Consider the following 19,618-nt stretch of genomic DNA (forward strand, 5'->3'; position numbering starts at 1 on the left):
TTTGTTGTTCATTTTATATTTCACAATTTTATTTATAAAGAAAATTGAATTTGATTTAGAAGGAATATAAAAGTATGAAAATAGTGCTGATGTTTATATTTTCATTCAAGTTTGGAAAGGAAGTCGGCCATTATGACGGTGGAGTATTCCTCCTTAAAGTATCGAGTTGTTGATCGATCGAGTCACTTGCTGGGACAGAATCATGGTCTGCAACAAATATTTTTTTTTAAAAAGGAGAAATATCACATCAGAGAAATTTAATGTGGATGAAAAATGGATGATCTATACAATATTTTAAAATTGAAAAGTTTCAAATTTATCTATCTATTTAAAAATTAAGCTTTAGTAAAACTAATATAAAAAAAGAAACAAATGTTTCAGAAATATGCATGTCCCCTCCCTATGCAAAATTGAAAATTACACATGCATCATTTGATTCAAGATGTTGAACATATATTAATATACAGGTACCAAGTTTGGTGTCAATCAAGCACATAGTTATTAAAATATAGGAGACAATGTATTTCTTAGTCCATTGACCTTTGACCATAAAATCAATAAGACGTATAAGTGTTCTAAGGTTGATGTCTGTCAAGCAAAGGGTTCTCAAGATATTGAGCAGACAGTCCATGTCCAGAGTGGATTGACTTTGACTGAAAAAATTGAATAGTCATTTGCATGCTCCTTGAAATGTACTAGTGTACTGTTTTAGCTTTGACCTCCAAATGAATAGGGGTCATCTGCTCCGTAAGATGTATCAATGTAAGAAGTTTGAGGTCTGTTGAGGAAAAGTTCTCAAGATATTGAGCCGAAGGTATCTTACCACAAAGTCATTAGTCAATGACTTTCTGACAGTGCAGTAGATCTGCAGGATTTTCAAGAAATGAGAGGGGGAGGGGATCACCTCGCATGAGATCCAACTTATCTACGGGTTGTAGACCTTTGGGACGAGGGGGACATAAATTGTAAATTTCAGGACTCCAGCACCCCTGGGGCCCTAGGGGCGGGGCAAAAACTGCACAAAATTGACCAATTTTCAAAAATCTTCTCGAGAACCGCACACATGTAAGAAAAACTAAATGCATAGTGATGTAGAGCAGGACGGCCTCTACCAAAATTATAGCTTTCATGATACCCGGGGTAGGGGTTCTGATCCTAAGGCAGGGCCAAACTTGCTATATAGTGTTCATGTGTAAAACACTTAAATAACATCTTTTTAGCTCACCTTAGCCAAAGGCTCAAGTGAAATTTTCTGATCAAAATTTGTTGTCTGTCGTCGTAAACTTTTCACATTTTCGACTTCTTCTCAAGAACCGCTTGGCCAATTTCAACCAAACTTGCCACAAAGCTTCCTTGGGTGAAGGGCTTTCAAGTTTGTTCAAATGAAGGGCCATGTCCCTTTCAAAGGGGAGATAATCACAAAAATGCAAAAATAGGGTGGGTTCATTTAAAAATCTTCTCGAGAACCACTGGGCCAGAATAGCTGAAATTTACATGAAAGCTTCCTGACGTAGTGTAGATCCAAGTTTGTTCAAATCATGGCCCCTGGGGGTATAATGGGGCCACAATAGGGGATCAAAGTTTTATATACTAATGTATAAGGAGAATCTTCTTCTCAAGAACCACTGGGCCAGAAAAGCTGAAATTTACATGAAAGCTTCCTGACATAGTGCAGATTCAAGTTTGTTCTAATCATGTCCCCCAGGGTTGGATGGGGCCACAATAGGGGATGAAAGTTTTATATACAAATATATAAGAAAAATCGTCTTCTCAAGAACCATTGAGCCAGAAAAGCTAAGATTTACATGAAAGCTTCCTGACATAATGCAGATTCAAGTATGTTAAAATCATGGCCCCCAGGGATTGGATGCCCGGGGCCACAATAGGGGATCAAAGTCTTACATACTAATATATATAGGAAAAATCTTCTTCTCTAGAACCACTGGGCCAGAAAAGCTGAAATTTACATGAAAGCTTCCTGACATAGTGCAGATTCAAGTTTGTTCAAATCATGTCCCCCAGGGGTTGAATGAGGCCACAATAGCGGATGAAAGTTTTACATACAAATATATAGGAAAAATCGTCTTCTCAAGAACCACTGAACCAGAAAAGCTGATATTTACATGAAAGCTTTCTGACAGATTTCAGTTTGTTAAAATCATGGCCCACAGGGGTAGGATGAGGTCACAAGGGTGGGGGGATCAAATTTTGCATACAAATATATAGGGAAAATCTTTAATCATGAGCCAAGGTGACTCAGGTGAGCGATGTGACCCTTGGGTCACTTGTTTAGTGCTATTGACACTACATTAAAACTAAAGAGATATTTAGAAAGAATAGGTAGTCCTTTAACACAATTGTAAATTTAATGATCCCAGGGGTAGGGGTTTTTTGGTATCGGGGTGGGGCCAAAATGGTCAGTTATTAAATGTGTGAACATTAGACATTTTTAACTTCTCGATAACTATCATTCCAATTGTTTTCAAATTCGGTATGAAGCATCTTTGGGACAAGCGGGACATAAATTGTGAATTTCAGGATTCCTGCCCCCCTTGGACCTTAGAGGCGGGGCAAAAACTGCCCAAAATTGACCAATTTTCAGAAATCTTTTTCTCTAGAACCACACACTTGTAAGAAAAACTAAATGTACAGTGATGTAGAGCAGGGAGGCTTTTACCAAAATTGTAAATTTCTTGATCCCCGGGGTGGGGTTCTGACCCCAGGGCAGGGCCAAACTTACAATATAGTGTTTATGTGTAAACACTTAAATAACATCTTCTTTAGTGTTACCGATACTAAATGGATATTTAGAAAGAGCAGGTAGTCCTTTACCTAAATTGTAAATTTGATGATCCCCAGGGTGAGGCCAAACTTAGTATACAGCATTTATCTGTATGTTTGCTGATTCTGTATAAAATCTAAATGCATACTTATGAGTAGCAGAAAAGGATGTACAAAAAATGGCAATTTTTACAAACCAGGGTTTTGACTCTAGGATGGATCCAAATAAGTCATATCTTCTAATGTTAATACACCTTAGTCATAGCTTTTGTTAATACACATATTATATTATTTAAAGCCTTTCATCAGTGATTCACTTTTGGGGGCATTGAAGTTTTAAGAACACATCTTGTTTTATATTGATGCTGAACATTAGAATTTAGCTTAGATATTCAGAACAGGATTTTTTTTTTCTAGATTTCTAAGCCCTTGGGAGTAGTGATCCTTTTTCACTAGTACTCAGGTGACCGATAAGGCCTGTGGGCCTCTTGTTTTTTCTATTCATTCGTCCCCCTTCCTTGACGTAGAAGATAACAAGAATTATAACGCTTGCGGTTTCATAAATTTATAGAGTTATCTTTTTGAATGAATCAGACGACACCTGCACAAGCTGTCAAAAATCTTGACCGTCAAAATAAAAATGGACGCCGCGCTGGAAGCTATGAAGTTTGCAAAAATGGCCGTTACTTAGGTACTCTATATAATGCAATGTAAAGAATTGATATATACAGACTGTAACGAAAGAAGAAATTTACATTCCGTTCCACTCACTTGACACTGCTGTGACGGTCGAGCGCAGCTTCTTGCACATGACATTGTGGTAATATTTATTAAACTATAAACATTACATAGATTACCAGGCTCTAAGTTTAAGTATGGTGCCGAACTCTGAATCGTCTACTTTGCCCTGTCGTCGTCTCAACTCTCAACTGATTTCCTTACGGCGATCACTCCTCTGTCTTCTGTTTATAGTCATAGTCAGGTCGTACGTCAGTCCTGTCGGTTGAATGGCTAAACCTACTACATCCTCCCCTTTTAAAAATTCAGGATGCCCCCGAATCATAGGACACCCTCATCTTAGTCAGAATATAGAGAAATACATACATAAAACAATCTAAACTTATCCCCACGTAACCGGGAATATATCCAACGAATTGAAAAAAAAATGTGCAAATATCCTACCTGTACTAACATAAAAGGTGAAAAAAATAATAATATGCCTATGTGTGAATTTAACACACAATGATTATACTCGAGTCACTACTTTCCGAGTAATTTACTTAGATGGGCGGGGTAATTTGTTTGATGGTCCATCATCAGCAACACTCTCATGCCCTCTCTTGGATAAGATCCTGGCATTCCTAGAATGTGAATGTGCATATTCATAGTCTGCTTCCTGGACATTCTCCACAGCAGACGTGAAGTGGTGCCCAAAGTTCAGATAGTGTAGTCTTTGTGCTGCTACCAGATGTTGATAGAATAGAATTTGGTATCTCCAGTGGATCAAAACGCTTGGGGAATTTATCGGTTTTAACTGAAAGATACCCGGATCAGGCCACCTCATCCACCTTGACAACTTCCTCATCTACTTCTGAGATCTGTCCATAATCTGCGACTGGGAGGGAACCTGTGGGGAGGTAAATTCTTCAGCCCATCGCACTAAATCTTCCACTCTATCTGACTGAGCCAAACAAAACAGCAGGAGTTGATACATGTATCTCCACTCACTCACTTTTGCGTCTTTTATTGATGGCTGGGGTTATCCCATAAGATACGTGGCAGATATTCTGCTTGAACATGGAATTTAAGTTTACGCCCAATAAAGTCGCACTCCTGCACAGGACAACTGGTTTTGCGTGAATTTGTCTCCTGTCCTTCATCTTCATATCCTTACCATCTTGCACTTTTACTACTTTTTTCTGTGGGGATGATTGCGCGAACCAATCAGATTCTGATGTGATCTCTTCTGTCTCCACCAACAGTTCCTTGATGTTTATCTGTTGTGACTTTTCCTCTTCTCCATTAGACACCAGCTCACCAGATTCCCCATAATGGACATATGTGTCGTCATCTAATAACTCGCAATCACTGGATATATTTCAACTATGATAAATAATGACTATACCGTGCATACATTTGTCAAATAGAAAACAATCTCGAATCCTTGAACTGTAAACAAAAAAAAAACACAACTATATATATACATGATATATTTACATTCTTTTTTACCTGGATCTTACAATTGACTTTTCTTCTGATAAAAGGGACAAAAGTATTTTGTCCACCTATATGCCTGCTCTGGTGGTCGAGAGGTTAGAGCGTTCGCCCCGCATGCGGAAGGCCGGGGTTCAAATCCCGGCCGCGACAGACCTAAGCTGTTAAAGCAGGTAGTGCCAGTTTCATCACCAAACGCTCGACATCAGGTGTGAATGTCACGGGTCCTCGGAAATGACCTTAAAAACTGATGACCCGTGTCACAGTAGGTGTGGCACGCTAAAGAACCCTCACTGCTCAATGACCATAATCGCCGAGCATAGGCCTGAATTTGAAGCCCTTCATTGGTCTTGGTGACGTCTCCATATGAGTGAAATATTCTCGAGCGAGACGTTAAGCAAGATACAATCAATCAGTCAATCCACCTCTTTGGTATTTGTTGGTACCTTCCAGTTTTTACTAGTCTCCACATACTCTTCACCTATCGCCATACCACGTTTGTTCACTGTTCGTCTGAGAAAACTCACTTCCTCTTTGCATAAATCACATTTTCGGGGTTTCAGTTTAATTCAGTACTGACGAAAACGTCCAAACACAGCCCTCAGATTACTCATATGGTCCTCAAAATTCTTCCCCATTACTAGTATATCGTCCAGAAAACAAAGCACAATTGGCCAATTCAGTCCACGCAATACTAAGTCCATAGCACGTGCCTACATGGATGGAGCATTGCACAACCCAAAACTAATAGAACATGTACCACAGAATGAGGTGAAACTACTTTACCTTTTTTCAGCATCACCTTGGAGATTACAGGAATTATTTTCTTAGGTCCTGTGGATATATCCAACTTCTCATCTTCAATGTTGAAAGTATGAATCTTTACGTCCACTAACAATTCATAAGTTACCATAAAGTTCGACCCTAACAACTGTAACGACTGTTGGATGTATATTATAAAATCTATGGTAGGACACCAAGAAGGTATCTACCCGGTACCTATGAGGCTCGTTACAATAATAGGGTTCGAAGGTACCTATCTATATCAATGAAGAAAATGTATAATAGTTAATACAATAATTTATTGATAGTATCAAAAACACAAGTATAGTCACAGTTCAATTGCTCGGCTAAAATGTCTTAGTAATAAAACACTGATGGAAATCCGGTGTTGATCGGTGCCCGGTGCTACTAGGTGTCCGGTGTAATTAATTATCCGGTGTTGGGTGCTACAGGTGTAGTCGTTCTCGAACACTACGACTAGTCTAGTATACTACTAGATTATAATGGCATCAGGATTACAACCTGAACTAATTTAATTATACGTAAAATCCAACCCCCAACATCTATATCATATCATGCATATAGAACATTGTTAAACTAAGTACGATATCTAAGTAACTCGGTGCAAGGTGCTTCTGCACCGACTCTAAAACTACTCCGTGTGTAATATACTAAAGTCCACCACCCTAAATCTATAACACCGTCATAGACTATATATTCAATGAACAGGGATATATCATATGCATGCCATGCAAATTTACCGCTACCAAGTATACATTCATACAGAAGATATAATTAATCAATTCTAAATTCAACGCACCTGAAATGTGCGGTGACGGTGCAACTTTGCACCGAACTATAAACTTATTTAAGTTTTCTAATTTATATTAAATCCAACTAGATCCGTTGAAATAACAATAACTTTAATAACTATAAACTATAAAATATAACTAGTAACTAACTGGGAGAGACCTTGCGTGTCTCCCAGGGACGGAACCCCGAGTGCACCGACTATCAAATTTCACGACAAGAATTAATATGAATTTCTAAGTACTCAATAAATTTACTATACTTTAATTCTCTAAAATTCCCTTTCTTGTACTATCTAGATAATCTAAATCAGCTACGTATTTTAATACTTAAAGTATTTGCTAAAATAAAGGAAATACCTCAACTTCGGTGCAGCAGTCGGTGCCAAACTTCGTAATGTAATATATTTTGCGGAATTCTGTCGCCGCGGACTATGATTCGCGGCTTTTATATCTTGACGCAATGGTGCAGCTGATTACGTCATGTACTGTACCTAAAACTCCTAAAACATGCTTTTCTCAATAAAGTGAGATCTTCTGACTTACTAATATAATTCGTATATAACTTGGTAATTTATCTATGATTTTTAATGTAATCTAAGCATTTTATCTATAAAGTTTCATTTCTAAAACTATTGAAGTGTCGACGTGTCCTTCCTAAATCCGGAAAATATCCGTCTCTATCATACGGATTCTGTAATTATCGTGTGAAAAGCATTTCCTGTCTGTACGTCTAATGACATCCAGGTAATAAACAAATGAGAATTTCTAACACTTTTAAGTGATATCAGTCTAAAGCTCTATCGGAATCATCCTACTAAAAGTATGTCTCACGGGCGCAACACAACATATCATCCTTGATTGGCGCTACGTATACCTCCGTCGCATACGACTTGGACCCAATCTTCAAATTTACTGCACCCACCACAAAAATCTTCATCATCACTCCACGACCAGCTACATACATCATGGTTTCTCTCAACACTCTCAACAGTCTAACACAGGCTATAGAAACACCAACTCGTGGAGCGAATACCCTATACCTTTGACAACAAATCACCCTGGGAGTATCATTAGAACAGAACATCGTCCTGGAATATCAGACCATGATGTTGTTTTTGTGGAGTTTGACTTGATGCCTGTGAAAATCCAACAGAGACCAAGGAAAATCCCACTATACGGAAAAGCAGATTGGGACGGTATACGAACAAATCTCATTAACATCTATGAAACAGTGACGAACATGTGCCAATAAACAGCCTTTGGGACACATTCCAGTCTGCATTAGATGGAAGTGTACAAAAGAACATCCCAACTAAGAATGCAAAAACCAAAGATGGATGTCCATGAATCACCAGAAACATCCAAAAATTAATACGAAAAAAGGACAGATGTACCATGTACCAGAAGGAAGAAAAAGTCTGGCAACAAACAAGATACTAGCAAGTTCAAGGAACTCAAGAGAAAGACACAACAGGAAATGAGAAGGGCGTATTGGAAATACATAGCAGGGCTAGTGACACCAGATCCAAATCAGGTAACAACAGGAAACGATTCTGGACATTCGTAAAACACCGAAGATCAGATGGAAACAGCATACCGTCCCTAAATGCAGATGGAGTTCTACATCCTGATCCAACAGACAAGGCTAATATTCTCAACAAGCAATTCCAACGTGCATTCTCAGAACCGGTAAATGTTCGGAGGAGTTCAAACAGCGGTGTAAGATAGAAGGTCATTATCCTGAGATTGACAACATTGAAATATCAGAAAAAGGGGTCCTCAAATTACTAAAGCAACTTAACCCACATCAAGCAGCTGGGCCTGACAACTTAACACCAATAATTCTCAAGGAGGTAGCAGAACATGTGGCACCAATGCTCACTATAATATTCAACTACTCGTATGAGATAGGTGAAATACCAACAGCATGGCGAACGGCGAGAATCGTGAAGATTTAGATGAGTGTTGTTTATTAAGATCTCTTACTGTGACCTTCATTGCGACATTTAGATATATCGACGAAGTTTTATCAATTAACAATAATAATTTTCAGTCATATATCTATTCGATATATGCCTGTGAACTCGAAATACAAAGCACCACAGAGTTGTCCACTACTGCTTCATACGTCGATATTTTATTGAAAGTAGATATTAACGGCAAACTAACAACTCAATTGTATGACAAACTGGAGGATTTCAGCTTCTCCATCGTCAACTTCCCATATTTATGTATAGCAATATTCCATTATCACCTGCATATGGTGTTTATATATCTTAACTGATTCGATACGCAAGAGCTTGTTCTGCGTATGGTCAGTTTTTAAATCGAGGCAAGCTACAGACAAACACGTTGATGGTACAGTTGCCAATACAAACTATCATTGGCTCAAATGTTGTCTGACGTGTTTCATACCGATTGTTAGACCGTTCTTGGCACACTGATTTTCACTACAGTTGGCTACGTTTACCTGATATATAGGGCTCACGGTGGGTGTGACCGGTCGACAGGGGATGCTTACTCCTCCTAGGCACCTGATCCCACCCCTGGTGTGTTCAGGGGTCTGTGTTTGCCCAACTATCTATTTTACATTGCTTATAGAAGTTATTAGATTGATCACTTATTTTCACCTTTCATGATAAACAGAAAACTGTGACCTTGTATCTGAAGGCCGCACATTTGGGGTCACTCCCTGTTAATGTACTACAAATCTAAGTAAGTACTCTAAATCATGTTTATTTACATATATATCTATATATACTTTGAAACATATACAGAAAACAAACAAAACAATGTTCAATCAGACACACATACACGACACGTTAATTACAAGTCACAAAGACTAGCGTAATTAACACAGCTGTAATCAACATAGGACTGTAATTAACATGGTGTTTATTACCAGAAGCAACACAGAACTGTTTAGGTGTGTAATTCGCACAGTATTGAAATTTATAATTAACGCTGTATTGTATATGTAATTAACACTGTAGAGATGTGTAATTAACACTGCGTTTACAGATATTGGATTTTCTTCACTTTAGCAGTGAGATACTCAGCCACAAAGAGGTTGTCTTTGAGGTCCACACACAAACCGTGAGGACGTTCTAAATTCTGGATGTAAAGGAGAAACTGTCCGTCCTGGTCTAGGATGTGGATACGGTGATTGTAAATGTCTGCTGTCAGGATGTGACTCTGGCTGTCTGTAGTGATGCCGAATGGAGTAAATGATTGCTCGGTATTAGAGGGATGACCAATGTATCTAAATCGGAGTTTTCCTGACTGATTGACCACCACTACTGCTTTAGCTTCATAGTCAGCCACACAAATATCCAGGTTCCTGTTCTCACTTATGTATTTAGTGTAACCACCAGATGAATAGAGAGGACGACCCTGATCTTCAAACTGAATGGATTGTGTCTCTGTGGAGCCAGAGTAACGCACAACTTTGGATTGTTTGTGATCATCACTGACCATGGTAACCAGGAGATCATTAGAGGAGGTACTGCAGACATTGTGAGGTACCCACCCATGTAGTGTGATCACGGTCTGTATCTGTTTATTCTTCACTAAGTTTACAGTTTTATTATAATCAGTATAAACAAGATCTCCGTCCCGTGTCACTGATATGTCCAGTGGTTCGTTCCTTGACTCGGTTTGTATTGATGTCAGTAGTTCACCCCGGAGGTTGAGGAGCTTCATGATTTTGTCTTCCCCGCATGTCCAGACTTGCTCTTCACTCAGACAGCTAACACTGTATAGATCGTCATACCCAGTGTCTATGGCGGCGGTGACGCGCGGTTCATCAAGCAGTGGTTTGACTGGACGAGACGACACATGTACAGCTTCTGGTAACTTCATTGTGCAGCCTTGTTTTTCTTTTGTAATGGACAATGATGACACAGAACCAACCATTTTATTGAGCTGATCTTTATTTATTTTGGAAAGAGATAAACTCGGTAATGTGACTCGGACTTTAGGAGGTAATTGTCGGAACTCGCCATTCCTAGATTTGTAAGTAGACGTTAGAGAGACGTCCTTGGTGTTCAGTATTTTCTTCAGGTCCTCAATGATCTTTCTAAGTTCTGTAATTCTCTGTGTAATTTCATCTGTGTTTTTATTTAGCGCGTCCAGGTGTTTATTTTTCATCTCCTGGATGTCGGATTTCCGCTGGTTGACAATGGCGGTGACCTCCCGGTGTAAGACTTCTCCTTGTTGATCGGCAGTTGTGGCCAGTTTCCCGTAATTCGTTTCTAACTCGGATTTCTCAATTTGGACATTGGATGCCATTTCTTCATATCGGGGATAAATTCTGCTCTCTAGTTCCTCTAAATCTTTTTGTAAACTTTCCGTTTTAGAGTTAATTTTTTCCAGAACATCACACAAATTGTGACCTCTATGTTTTTTTGAGACACAGGTAGAACAGACAGGAACCTCACATTTTTCACAGTAAAGTTCGCTATGTTTATCCGCGTGTGTCAGACATTTTGGGTAGCTAGGAGTAGACTTTCTGTCTAAAAAGGACACGACATTGTGCTTTTTAGATGAATCAGAAAGGTGTTCCCCAACACAAGCCTTGCATAAGTTTACGTTACAAAGTTCACAGTGACTCTGTATGGGGGTAATTTCACAGAGGTCACACAGTAGGACGGCCTGGGCACTACGCCGGGGGTGCAGCATTTCTGGTATCTGAGTCATACAAGTTCACTGCCATTAAAACAAGAGAAAAATTAAACATGTTTACAGGTTAAACAATATACAAGTTATAATTACAACGTGCTATTAAAAGTACTCATTCAATCTAATTTTCTTAAATACAATGAAAACATGATCAGTAATACATACCAAAGATACACCCCTCCTTCTTCTAAACTGTATACATTATGATCAGTGAGAGCAGATCTTTCACATTAATTATATTATGATCGTTTAAAGAAATATCTTATCCATTTTAAACAATTTTATGGCACTGCAATATTTGTCACACCCGTAAATCCAGTATGGCCTCCTCGATGTTTCGACTTTCCGCCTACAGATTTAGTCCTGTGATTTTATTGCACGGCGTCAGTTTTTTATACGTTATCTAGATTTATACTTTATATTTACCCAGTTTATACATACTTATCTGCTTTCAGAGAGCAAAATCAAACAGTCATACCTACATTATCTTTTTATGGATTTTACATTTTCAAGGCGATATACAAAAAAATCCTCAGATAAATCATATAATCTCCGAGGAAAATATATATCAAACACAACATTTGTGTTTGTACATTGCAGTGTCCTTTACACCCTGTGTATTTACTCTCATTAAAATATCTTCATTCATATTCATATAGTTTATGGATAACTCGCGGACTGATACGGTTTTACGGGTGATTATGAAAGAATATTTTGCTTTACGTATTTACAGGTGATTAGGTAAGGATATTCTGTTTTACGTTTTTACAGGTGATTAGGTAAGGATATTCTGCTTTACGTATTTACAGGTGTTTAGGTAAGGATATTCTGTTTTACGTTTTTACAGGTGATTAGGTAAGGATATTTTGCTTTACATTTTTACAATTGTTTAGGTAAGGATATTCTGCTTTACGTTTTTAAAGGTGATTAGGTAAGAATATTCTGTTATACACATGCGCTTCTCCATTTTGGTAATGATATATTGAGATCCATTCAAAAGCCTGGAATTGACCATTTCACGAATGTTACGCATGCAGTTACATATGTCTAAAGACTTAAGTACTAACAAAAATATAAATGGGCTCTAAACTAAAACAAGGAAGGAATGCTAAAATGATAACATCAATTTAAACACTCTATATATATTTTTTTTTTCTGTGTGATACATGTATTACCGATCATAAAATTTTTAAATTGAAAAATCCTTGTAACGGAGCCCCACCCCCACCCCCCACCCCGAAATTTTGCCGATATATTACAAATTGGTATGATTATACATGTTTATAAAGATGGACAGGGACAACATTATATATTCCATAAGATATTTTTTTCATCCAACTAGACTAGTATAGTACTTACCCACAAAATCCACTGCAACATTGACTGGACACCCCCCCCCCCCCTGAAAAAAATTCTAGACCTGTCCCTCTCAGGGCTTTACCTAAACTACTGATCTGGGTGGAGAGAAACAATTTAGGCAATATTCCTTTTTGTTGTTTATGATGATTTACTTAGTTTTAGTTGATCTCAAATTCATTTTCCGGATTCCCCTGATCTGAACTAGTATTCAGTACAATGTTCACTACTAAATGCTATGGAAGTTTGATCTTTCTACATTGACCACAAAGTACACACCTTTCTTTAGTCGAGTGCAAAGGTGTACACCACCTACACCCTGTACAGTGTACAATGTTTCTTTACAATTATCAATATTTCTTACCTGAAGTTTGAATTTTCTAGCGTATAAAATGAACGGTAGATTTTTCATCTCATTTGATGAAGTCCCATATATATCAGGCATGTAGTGTCATTTTCAAAGTAGGGGGTGGGTAGCCGGAGACGATGACCTCACAATTGTCTAAAATTCTTGACAAGCAAATAAAAGAAATCTGACATGTTTGGCTTAAAAATCCGAAAGGGGGAGGGGGGTTAGTGATATACAATTCATATTTTCTCCAAAACCCCCATATTTCCCAACCTTCAATTTCTGCATTCTTTATGGTTGTTGGTACATTCTAATTAAAATTAGATCCTATAATGTACTACACATGTGTAACTATAGGAGATGAGCGGATTATAGGATTTTTAGATTGGGTGTAGGCAGTACATGTTCATGTAGCGTACTATTTATTGTGCGCGCCTCTAAAAATTCCCAAACTTTTTATATCGGGAGGTAACGACTTTCAATAAATGGATTCAATTCATAATTTCTACCTTACATTCTTACCATTCACTTCTACTAATGGAAAAATGAGGGGGGGGGGTGTTACCGAATATATCTTTATGTGCGCAAACATATAACAGAAAATGTGGGTTGTCAGAAAAGGGCCTTCTCTTGGTGGAATACTCACTATAACAAATCAAGAATGTAGGGGAAGTATCGCCATTGTGGACTAGGGGCAAGAGTCACTATGTAGCCAGCCTCCTCGGGAAAAAGGCAAAATCTTGATATATAACATTAGCAATTTTTGGCTATTAATTTCTTCTTTCAAGATTTTAAAAATGCTTGAGGAAAACCTGCCTTTCAGCAGTCGATCAACGTCAAATGTGAAAGAACATTACATGCACATTATGTGGGTTCCTACCTGGCAAAACCTAAGTTTTATCATCTCGAACTCCGCTAAGCATATTGCTAGTTATAGAGAAACAAAATCGGCTACCTAATGTATTCTTTCGTTATAAATAAGTTTGAAGGCATGGCCGGTAAGTACTTTCGAGAGGAAATCAGATACAGTGTATGTAGAATCAGGGCGGGGCCTCTCTTTTTTTAACGTCCTCTTTCCGTTATTTATATATGCAAAAACAAAAAGATATACTGTGCCCCCCCCCCCCTCAACGTTTTATTTATAATAATGGGTTCTTATGTAATGGTAAAACTGTAAGACAGGGGTTATGTATTCAAGGACGATCTCTCCACTATCTTTACCTTTTCAAGCATTTTAGACAATAGTGTGAAGTCATCGACAACTACCCTCTTCATAAAACAAAACCAGTTACCTGGAACAGCTATCCCCCCCCCCCCCTAGTTTTATAATGATGAGAAGGAGGATCGATTTTCATCACGGGAGTATTTTACTGGCAAACTCCTCAATTATGTTGAACAGTTTCGACTATTTGTTAAGATTTCTACAAATATTCTAGATTCCGGTTATAACGACCACGACAACATAATTCTCTTTCATTTAAAATACGAATTTCAAAATCATATGAACCATTTTGTTATCTAATGACAGCATATGTTACATATTTTTTTTTAAGTTACATACATCATGATCAACTATGACATGCACGGATCTAGAGTCTCGAGGGGGATCGAGGGGGTCCAGACTGGAATTTGCAAAGATAAAAAAAATTACAATATAACGATTTATAAGAAAAATGAGTTATATCACGGGTTCGATTTTGTGAAAAGGTTCAACCCCCCCCCCCCCCTTGGAAAAAAATTCTGGATCCGTGCCTGTATGATTTACCTGGTAGTGTTTACATTTATCCACATTAGCCCGGCTTTTTTTTTTTTGTTGTACAGTTGATTCCTTCCTTTAGGGATTAAACTACGACACAGGTGAGATTTATGTGCTATTGTATACAGCTTTTTTGTTTATACTCTGTAATTGAATAGGTATTATGCTGATGAGCCGTAAGGCTTAAAGTCAATAAACAACACAAAAAATGTGAACTCAGCTCAAATGGGATTTAAACCTACTTCCGATGTGCGATTTTAAAAAGTCACGTGACGAAATGTATTGACTTTGGCATAATCATGTTATTTGCACCGCAGTTTATTCCGTTATTCCCCCACCATCCCCCACCACCACGCACAAGGTTGTTTTAATTTATACTTCTTTCACCGGTGCCATATTTGAATGTTTTGAAAATTTGCATATTCCTATAGTAATGTAACGGAATAAACCAAATTTAAAGAGCAAATAACTCTTACTAAAGGAAAAATAAATCCTACACTTTATCGCGCGGTGCGAATAACGTGATTATGCCGTGACTTTCAAGTGAAAAATCATTTTTTTATTATTTGACGTTTCATACAATTAAACTTCGCATCAATATAACAGCATCCCTAGATTTACAAATATGGGTTATTGTGTGTGTGTGTGTGTGTGTGTGTGTGTGTGTGTGTGTGTGTGTGTGTTACACACACACACACACACACACACTTTAATGGATGTGGTTTTATAAGATACCACTATTTACCTATTAATGAATATTTAGGAGGGTACTATATATACTTCTCATGGATGAGATTGTGACACCCATCTAAACAGTCGCTAATAGGTAATTAGTCCACCTGTTTACAAGATTGTTAATTCTCACAGATTATTCATCAGTCGAAAGTATGAAAGTAACATAACTAGGTATAATTCTGATGACAAGCATCACAAAAGAGTCCTGCTTTGTGGCATCTAATTTGCCAAGTTGAAGGTCCACAACTCTATAAAAATGAGTCAAGAGAGCCCGAACTCAAACTTGATCTGCAACCAAATTAGTTGATATAAGTTCGTGAATACATATTCAGTTTAATGGTTGCCAAAAACGTCCAGAAAACTATCAATGTACGGACACACAGGCTGATCACTATAGGGCTCCCGACTATATAACAGGGGTCTTAAATAATTGTTGTAATGGACTAAGCCCAGTCAATCTACGGACACACAGACTGATCACTATAAGGTTCCCGCCTATATAACATCTACATGTAATTAATTTTTGTAATGGAGTAAGCCTGGTGTCATGTAAAGATCAATTAATTCTTAATTACCGGTTCATTTAGTTATGATTTTAATTTGTGAGTGTTTATTTTGATTTTAATTTGTGAGTGTTTATTTTGATTTTAATTTGTGAGTGTTTATTTTGATTTTAATTTGTTGTGAGTGTTTATTTTGATTTTAATTTGTGAGTGTTTATTTTGATTTTGATTTGTGAGTGTTTATTTTGATTTTAATTTGTGAGTGTTTATTTTGATTTTAATTTGTGAGTGTTTATTTTGATTTTAATTTGTGAGTGTTTATTTTGATTTTGATTTGTGAGTGTTTATTTTGATTTTAATTTGTGAGCGTTTATTTTGTAGAATGGTGGAGATTTAGATACGTGTTGTTTATCAACATGATAATCAGAAGACTGTGACCTTGTGTCTGAAGATCTGCGATAAAGGCCGCACGTTACAGTACTGCAAATCTAAGTAAGGTTTCACTGATAATGTAAGACTGTACTCTAAATCTACATGTATTTATCTATACATTGAAACATATACAGAAAACAAACAACATAATGTTCAATCAGACACACATACACAACACGTCAATTATAAGTCACAAACACTGGTGTAATTAACGCAGCTGTAATCAACATAGGACTGTAATTAACATTTATTACCGTTATCAACACAGAACAGTGTAGATTATGTACTTAACACTGAAGAGATGTGTAATTAACACTGTGTTGGTAGATGTAATTAACACTGTGTTTATAGATTTTGGATTTTCTTCACTTTAGCAGTTCTGCACTCAGCCACAAAGAGGTTGTCTCTGATGTCCACACATAAACCGTGAGGGTATTCTAAATCACAGTGAATGTAACGGAGGAACTGTCCGTCCTGATCTAGGATGTGGATATGGTAATTGTCATGGTCTGCTGTCAGGATGCGACTCTGGCTGTCTGTAGTGATGCCGCGTGGAGTAAATGATTGCTTGGTATTAGAGGGATGGCCAGTGTATCTAAATCGGAGTTTTCCTGATTGATTGACCACCACTACTGCATTAGCTTCACAGTCAGCCACACAGATATCCAGGTTCCTGTTCTCACTGATGTATTTATAAACACCAGATGAATAGAGAGGACGACCCTGATCATCAAACTGAATGCTTTGTTTTTCTGTGGAGCCAGAGTAACGCACAACTTTGGACTGTGTCCAGTCATCACTGATCATGGTAACCAGGAGATCATCAGAGGCGGTACTGCAGACATAGAGAGGGTACCATCCCTGTAGTGTGACCACGGTCTGTATCTGTTTATTTTTTATTAGGTTTATAGTTTTATCATAGTCAGTATAAACAAGATCTCCGTCCCGTGTCAGTGCTATGTCCTCTGGTGCGTTCCCTGACTTGGTTTTTATTGATGTCAGTAGTTTACCCCGGAGGTTGAAAAGCTTCATTATTTTGTTTTTACCGCATGTCCAGACTTGTTCTTCACTTAGACACCTAACATTGTATAGATATTGATACTCAGTGTCTATGGTGGTGGTGACTCCCGGTTCATCAAGCAGTGGTTTGATTGTGCAGCCTTGTTGTTTTGTAATGGACAATAATGACAGTGAACCTACCATTTTATTGAGCTGATCTTTATCTATTTTGGAAGGAGAAAAACTCGGTAATGTAACTCGGACTTTAGGAGGTAATTGTCGGAACTCGCCATTCCTAGATTTGTAAGTAGACGTTAGAGAGACGTCCTTGGTGTTCAGTATTTTCTTCAGGTCCTCAATGATCTTTCTAAGTTCTGTAATTCTCTGTGTAATTTCATCTGTGTTTTTATCTAGAGCGGCCATATGTTTATTTTTCATCTCCTGGATGTCGGATTTTCGCTGGTTGACAATGGCGGTAATCTCCCGGTGTAAGACTTCTCCTTGTTGATCGGCAGCTGTTGTCAGTTTCCCGTATTTCGTTTGTAACTCAGATTTCTCAGTTTGGACATCGGACGCCATTTCTTCATAACGGGGATAAATTCTGCTCTCTAGTTCCTCTAAATCTTTTTGTAAACTCGCCGTACTAGAGTTGAATTTTTCCAGGACATCACATAAATTGTGCCCTCTATGTTTTTTTGAGACACAGGTAGAACAGACAGGAACGTCACATTCCTCACAGTAAAGTTTGCTATGTTTGTCGGCGTGTGTCGGACATTTTGAGTAGCTAGGAGTAGACTTTCTGCGTAAAAAGGACACGACATCGTGTTGTTTAGATGAATCAGAAAGGTGTTCCTCAACACAGGCCTTACATAAGTTTACATTACAAAGTTCACAGTGACTCTGTAGGTCGACAGTTTCACAGAGGTCACACAGTAGGACGGTCTGGGCACTGCGCTGGGGGTGCAGCATTTCTGGTATATGAGTCACACAAGTTCACTGTCAATAAATACGAGACAAATTTAATAAGTTGACAGGTTAAACAATATACAATCTAAGATTGCAACGTGATATTAAAAGTAGTCATTCAATCTAATATTCTTAAATACAATAAAAAAAAAATCAGTAATACATACCAAAGATACAGCCCCTCCTTCATCTAAACTGCATACATTATGATCAGTGAGAGCAGATCTTTCACATTAATTCTATTTTGATCATTTAAACAATTATCTTATTCATTCTTAACAATTTTACAACACTGCAATTTGTCACACCCGTAAATCCAATATGGCCTCCCCGATATTTCGACCTTCCGTCTACAGATTTAGTCCTGTCATCTTATTGCGCGGCGTCAGTTTGTATACGCTATCTAGATTTAAAGTTCACAATGACCCAGTATACACACTTGTTTACCTTCAGAGAGCAAAATTAAACGGTCATACCAATATTCTCGATCTATTCTGAAAGGGGTGGGTGGGTGGGGTAAAGAAACATACACGGATGAATCTTATTTTAAAATTTGAGACGCATTATATTAAAATGGACCCCTATGTATAATGTCCCTTGCATCCTGTGTAATCACTCAATAGAATGTCTTCATTCATACTGATACAGGTTACGGAGAAATCGTGAACTATTATGTTTTTACAGGTGATAAGGTAAGGATATTCTGCTTTAAGTTTTGACAGGTGATAAGATAAGGATATTCTGCTTTACGTTTTGACAGGTGATAAGGTAAGGATATTTTGCTTTACGTATTTACAGGTGTTTAGGTAAGGATATTCTGCTTTACGTTTTTACAGGTAATTAGGTAAGGATATTCTGCTTTACGTTTTTACAGGTAATTAGGTAAGGATATTCTGCTTTACATTTTTACAGGTGATTAGGTAAAGATATTCTGCTTTACGTTATTACAGCTGATTAGGTAAGGATATTCTGCTTTACGTTTTTACGGGTGATTAGGTAAGGATATTCTGCTTTACGTTTTTACAGGTGATTAGGTAAGGATATTTTGCTTTACGTTTTTACAGGTGATTAAGTACGGATATTCTGCTTTACGTATGTAGAGGTGATTAGGTAAGGGTATTCTGCTTTACGTTTTTACATGTGATTAGGTAAGGATATTCTGCTTTACGTTTGTACAGGTGATTAAGTAAGGATATTCTGCTTTACGTTTTTACAGGTGTTTAGGTAAGGATATTTTGCTTTACGTTTTTAC

The 19,618-nt window shown here is 37.6% G+C and overlaps 1 protein-coding gene across 1 annotated transcript; it reads right to left on the reverse strand.

The window, feature by feature from the left end:
- Positions 1 to 4,331: 4,331 nt before the first annotated feature.
- Positions 4,332 to 18,521, reverse strand: LOC125664933 (uncharacterized). The gene is made up of 4 exons (XM_056145439.1): positions 16,753 to 18,521; positions 9,610 to 11,291; positions 4,514 to 4,869; positions 4,332 to 4,408 (listed from the first exon to the last, which is right to left on the reverse strand). The coding sequence occupies exons 1-4, from the start codon at positions 18,367 to 18,369 to the stop codon at positions 4,332 to 4,334; spliced, it is 3,732 nt and encodes a 1,243-aa protein (XP_056001414.1). The 5' UTR covers positions 18,370 to 18,521.
- Between the last annotated feature and the right edge of the window lie 1,097 nt (positions 18,522 to 19,618).

This window comes from Ostrea edulis, chromosome 1 (genome assembly GCF_947568905.1).
Source record: "Ostrea edulis chromosome 1, xbOstEdul1.1, whole genome shotgun sequence".
Taxonomy (NCBI): Eukaryota; Metazoa; Mollusca; class Bivalvia; order Ostreida; family Ostreidae; genus Ostrea; species Ostrea edulis.